Here is a 6,000-nt window from a genome sequence, read left to right on the forward strand (position 1 = left end):
ATATCTAGGTCCCGGTTCAATTCCAATCGCTGCCTCTCCTTGTGTTTCAGCTCGAGGGCTGAATTCAAGTTGCAATAGCTCACCGCTTTCAGATGTGATGTTTAAGCCGTTAGTCCTGTGCGCATTATAAACCATGTTCACTTTAAAGAACAGTACACTCTTTGGAAAAGAGTAGGGAATTGTCTCTCGGTGTACTACCCAATCACCACCAGACCCAATCACCACCAGAAGGACCCCACTGGAAATAAGTCTTCTAGATTTTAGTGGGTTATCCTTGGTGCTTACACCGAATAAATCCATCCATTCTACATTCTATTGTATATACAGTAATATTGTTGATAATGCTTTGCACAGTGAGTGCTAAGACACAATGCACAATGTTTAATACAGTACTGTCCTCTTTCTGGTCTGAACGTAGATTTCGTTGACGAATTCCAGATTTCAGGATAGGAAGTAAATTAAATTATCATGACATCATGTCGTCGCAAATCTCAAGTTCCCTATTATCAATGATGCATCCAGTCCTTTCCATGTGCTGAATTTATTGAAAGTCCTTGAAGTTAGAACTATCTATTGGCATTAACATACAAATCTCATTTTTAATAGACTTTCTGCAAGTTTTCAAATTCAATCCTTCGAGAATCAGTTCATAATGTTCCCTGTGCTTCAGTATTGTTGTATTTTGAGCAACATGTGTTATCATGGACCTATTTTGAGATCCTTCACTATCAAGCAGGGGCGGCAGTGGACCCCTTGTCGGGGAAGCCTATCCCCCCTCCCATTCTCGGTCGGGGAAAAAATTTAACTTGTCTGGAAAACTTTTATTTAAAAAAAAAATTGTGTTAATTATGGGATTGTTTATTTAAAAAGGATAATTTGATAGAAAACCATGCAAGTTAAGAGTCCTTCTGTTGGGATAACTAGTCCCCCTTATGAGGTACTAACCTCCTGTCGGAGGTACCAGCCCCCTTTCAGGGAAGAGCTGTTGCCACTACTGCAACCGATACGATTGCAATACAACACCTAGTTGCACATACAATTTTTAATCCCAAAAATTTTACAGCTTAATAAGACATGCTTGAATTGTACTTTCGGTGCTTGAGATTTGATTTTTTCCCCGTTGCTTGCTGGAAATTCCTCAAGCAGTGGGGGGTGGGGTTCTTTTTTACTTTTTGGACTTCCCCCTAGCACCACCCCTGCTACCAAGCTTGAAAAAGATGTAAAAATATCCCCAATAAGGTTGTAATTAAATTGTACTACATATTATCCAATTATGTGTATTAAAGATTAAAATTATTATTTAATTGTATTTCACAGGACAGATATGAGGATACATGGAGTTAATGCTACAATTAACTCAGTCATTGAATCCAGACAACTGATAAGGTAGAGTAGGCCCACTATGAATTCATGTGTATCATAACTTGTCTATGAGAACAGCTCAACTGTGGTGGTGTTCTTGATCCATTTCAAACTCTGTAGTCTATGTTCGTAAAAATTGAAGTATAAAAATTATCTACAAATATAATATTGATTGATACTCAATTCTTTTGAGAAAGGATTAATTCCTTCAGGATTGAAAGTAAAAGCCAAGACCTTCCAATTACGATTTGATTGTTTGCATGCTCTCTTAATAATTGGTGGGGGGTGGCTGGGGGGGGGGTGAGAAAATTTGCATCCATATTAAAGTTTGAGAGAGCCATTTCAGCTGTTGGGAAATGATATGGACATCAAATTTTTGGACCTCACCCCTACCTATGGAGGTGCTGAGACAATCTTGATCTCCCTTCTGTAAGAATAATGTACTTCTGGACCATCTCTGTTTCAAATTCCTGGATCTGCCATTGGTATTATATGCATTTGCCGAATGACAATCATATTTTTTTCTGTATGTGCGTCATAATTCACTACATTTTGTATTCCCTTGGCATATAATTATTGCTGTGTTTGGTGTCTACAACTTTCTACAAAATTTTCTGATGTTCCTTTGGCCTTTTCTTCTATAGAGCAATTGATGAAGCCTATACAATATATGCAGATTTAAAGAACACATTTCGTGTCATGCAAGTTGTGGTAGGTATAGTATTATTACCTGTCTCTTATACACATCTAGATGGGGGGGGGGGGGGGGGGTGGTTGAGAAAATTTGCATCCATATTAAAGTTTGAGAGAGCCATTTCAGCTGTTTTTGGACCTCACCCCTATCTATGGAGGTGCTGAGATAATCTTGATCTCCCTTCTGTAAGAATAATGTCCTGGACCATCTCTGTTTCAAATTCCTGGATCTGCCATTGGTATTATATGCATTTGCCGAATGACAATCATATTTTTTTCTGTATGTGCGTCATAATTCACTACATTTTGTATTCCCTTGGCATATAATTATTGCTGTGTTTGGTGTCTACAACTTTCTACAAAATTTTCTGATGTTCCTTTGGCCTTTTCTTCTATAGAGCAATTGATGAAGCCTATACAATATATGCAGATTTAAAGAACACATTTCGTGTCATGCAAGTTGTGGTAGGTATAGTATTATTACTTCTGAGTAACATCAAATTTTGGTAGGCATTAAAGTGTAAATTGTTGGTTATGTGAATGCATGGTGCTGAAGTATGCAGCCAAACCTATTGTAAGATGAATAATTATACATCAGTCTTATATAGCACATTGTGTCCTTTGAGCTTTATATAGTTTTTCCCGATCATAGAGCTGAGCAATGACTGCATCGAACGACGGTCATACAAACAATGTAAGTGCGCTTCCTGTGAGCGGTAGATGATGCGATGCCATCTAATGCTTGTTAGTAGCAGTCTGAAGGGATCATCATTAAAAAAGATCTGTTGCACATTTGCCACGTCATTGTGTTACCCATAAAATTGTGTTGGCACAATTAAGTGCCCAGGTTGCTCTGAATATTTTAGCTATTTAGTAGTGCAAGGCATTCAAACCCACCAAGTAAAACATGTTGATCATATTCAAATATGATTCTGTAAGAAATACATCTGTTTTCAAATTTATTTATTCAAAAATAGATGAAGAGATACAGATGGTTATGGGGCTTTATATATTATTGAAATGATGATGCCCCTCACCCAATTTAAACGCCCTGCTAACATGCAATGCTTATACAAATCATGCTACTGATACAAGGGTTCTCAACTATATTGCAATAGGGACCAAAATGGTTCATTGAAAAAATTTAAATGGCCTAAGCAAGAGGTGTACTATGGCGCGTCGTGCCATCCGAGCGCTGCAGGTGCAAGCCGGTTTGCGATGGGTGTTCCCCTTCCCGAATTAGAATTCTTAAAAAAATAATAATCTGCTAGATGCTCATACAGGACATCTTGACCTAAGGAAGTTACCCATGAATTTGGTAATGAAAAAGTCAAAATGTTATATATCACACAATGGGTCATCGGTAATACAGTATTTCTTGGCTGTTTGCTGCGATAGTTCTTCGATTTGATTGATTAAATCGCTACAATTTGTGGGGCAATATATAGGCCTAGTCAGTAAAACAGAATGCAAAATTATTAAGGTGAGAAATCTATATAGGCCCCAGCTTAATGGGAAATATTATATTCGGCTTGTACATACTTGCGGCCGGAGATGTCCCACGGTCCGCTAGTTGAGAACCCCTGTACTAATGATTACTTTCCATATATTTTTCCGTTTTTCTTTATTAATTTTAGCATGTGGGCCAAGGATTGGCCAATAGTGAATATATCAGTTTATCTCACAACATAAATATTTACTCAGGATTTTTTAGTAAACTAAGATTTGAACCTTTTCATTAATCATACAAATAGTGCTCTCACTTGAAGTTTCTTTAGTTTATATCTCATATTTAGTAAGCCTTAAAATTTATATCATTTTTTTTAACTGTAGAAAGCTGTACCAGATCCTGATCCAGTGTTCGATACTTTGAATGCGCTGCAGTGGTTCTTCTTTACATTAAGTCTTCTTCTTATTTTCATCTTATCTCTATGGGCCATCGCCTTCGTATTTTGGCGATCATCGTAAGTAGACTTAACAGATTTAAAATTTTGTTTTTATTGTCAATACTTAGATTAACAGGAACTGTTGTGGTGTCACATTGATTTGTCATTGTCATCATCCTCTTTATTATCATGGGGCTAATGATCATCATCTTTATCAATGTTCATCATTATTGTCAACAATGTCATCATCTTTAAAAGCTGTTTGCTTCAGAAAACTTACTTGGAATGATGTTTTTGCCCAACCCTCCAGATAGCTAATGTATTGTCAACTCAATTTCAACTCAAATCACTTGCCAATTTTTTTGTTGTTGAACATCATGTGATTTGGTTAGCCAATATATTTTCCTATTTTTTCGTGTTTTAAGCATCTCTAAAATATCAATGCCTTACACACTACTACTTGGAAATCAAATTTGTTTTTGTCCCCAGTGCAGGCTCTGTGGTCTGGTGGATGTGATACTAGATACTACAGAACCTGTGGTTATCTAAAGGATTTTGGTTTAATTTCCTTCCAAATTTCTTAAATTTAAGTATTAAATTCTATAACATGTCAGGTTTGGCAAAACATCATTCATTATCATTTATCTTCATCAACATCATTACTATATTGTTGCATTTTTAATGTTAAAATGGCTGCATTCAATTTTTATATGATATTTAAATATATAGACATTTTCTAAATAAAGTTACATTCAGATTATCAAATTGTCTGTTGTATATCCATATATAGTAATGATGTGCCCATATATAGTCATGATGTACCCATATATGGTCATGATTTCATGTCATCATGACCGTATTTAGACATGTCACATAGTCTGGATAGGGCTTTATGTATTAATATTTTTTTTTTAGGTTACAAAGAAAACTGAGAGTGGCCAATGCTGAAATTTACAGGAAGCCTAAGGACATCCACAAAGAGAAGCTACCAAATACCAACCTGTACCAACAAGAAGGGTATGTATTCAAAATTATTGTTCATTTTTATATTTTTTCTTTTTTCATATTATCTTATGGGTTTTATTGAATTCTTTCCACCAGGGATCGCCCTTGAAATTTACAAGTAGTTATTCCATTGGGGTACCTCTGTTGGTGAAATAATCAGTACTCGGGAACATAAAATAGAACAAATGTCACTTTGAATAATGATAGAAGTACAGTAGTGGTAGCCATGTTAGTCTTAACGAAAATTAAACAAGGAATGAAGAGGCAGTAATCTCAGACTAACTTTAAAATTTTATTGGACACGAGCTTTCGCTGGCAGTCAATACCAGCTTCATCAGGTGTGTGAAGTGTAACAAGAACGTATGAATAATGAGATTGGAGATTCAATGTTTCGACTTTTATTGGGTCATATTCAGGAATTAAAAAAATATTGACAGTGATTAAAAAAATGCTATAATATGCAAATGAGGGGAAGATCGTGCCCTACTGTTTTTTTTTTTTTTTTTGAAGGGTAAACTGCATCCTTAACATGTACATGGAACCAACAGCTCAAAATTTTTCCTAATCTATTTACAGGAAACAAGTTAATCATTGTATTATCATTTTTTGACAATTCTCCTCATCTACATCATCATCACTCTTATATCATCTTTTGTATCGACATATCATTACCATACATAAAAAAGTGTCATGTTTCGGAAAGATTAGATTTGGTATGCCTAATTTTAAATGGTACCATGATGCTACAATGTTTGTTTATTGCAGTTCTAATCCATTGTACAAAACGGGCTTGATAGAGAAAAACAACAGAGTACATGCCGAAGCGTAAGTATTAAGTAATAATCTTAGTAGGTCAACTGTATTATATAATGTGGGAGTGGCTGGGGCAGGCGTTAGTGGTTCGGGCTCTAAGTCTTGACGGTGACGCTTTGGATGCTCACGTTGAATCTCGTTTGAGTATCAGTGTATCTGCAGAGTCTTGCTATGCTTAAACAAATGGGATATATATATTTATATATATATAATTATATATATATAATTATATATATATATA

General features: G+C 35.6%; 1 protein-coding gene across 3 annotated transcripts in view; it reads left to right on the top strand.

Moving 5' to 3' along the window:
• LOC117105926 (protocadherin Fat 4-like) overlaps positions 1-6,000 on the top strand; it is a 46,726-nt gene that overhangs the window by 37,963 nt on the left and 2,763 nt on the right. For all 3 annotated transcript variants that reach the window (XM_033247231.1, XM_033247233.1, XM_033247232.1), the window contains 5 exons: positions 1,318-1,386; positions 2,007-2,073; positions 3,889-4,019; positions 4,857-4,958; positions 5,712-5,771. In XM_033247231.1, the coding sequence (XP_033103122.1) occupies positions 1,318-1,386; positions 2,007-2,073; positions 3,889-4,019; positions 4,857-4,958; positions 5,712-5,771 (429 nt within the window). The remainder of the gene's footprint in view (positions 1-1,317; positions 1,387-2,006; positions 2,074-3,888; positions 4,020-4,856; positions 4,959-5,711; positions 5,772-6,000) is intronic.

This window comes from Anneissia japonica, unplaced genomic scaffold, assembly GCF_011630105.1.
Source record: "Anneissia japonica isolate Jap-2015-1 unplaced genomic scaffold, ASM1163010v1 scaffold288153_len396733_cov185, whole genome shotgun sequence".
Lineage (NCBI taxonomy): Eukaryota > Metazoa > Echinodermata > Crinoidea > Comatulida > Comatulidae > Anneissia > Anneissia japonica.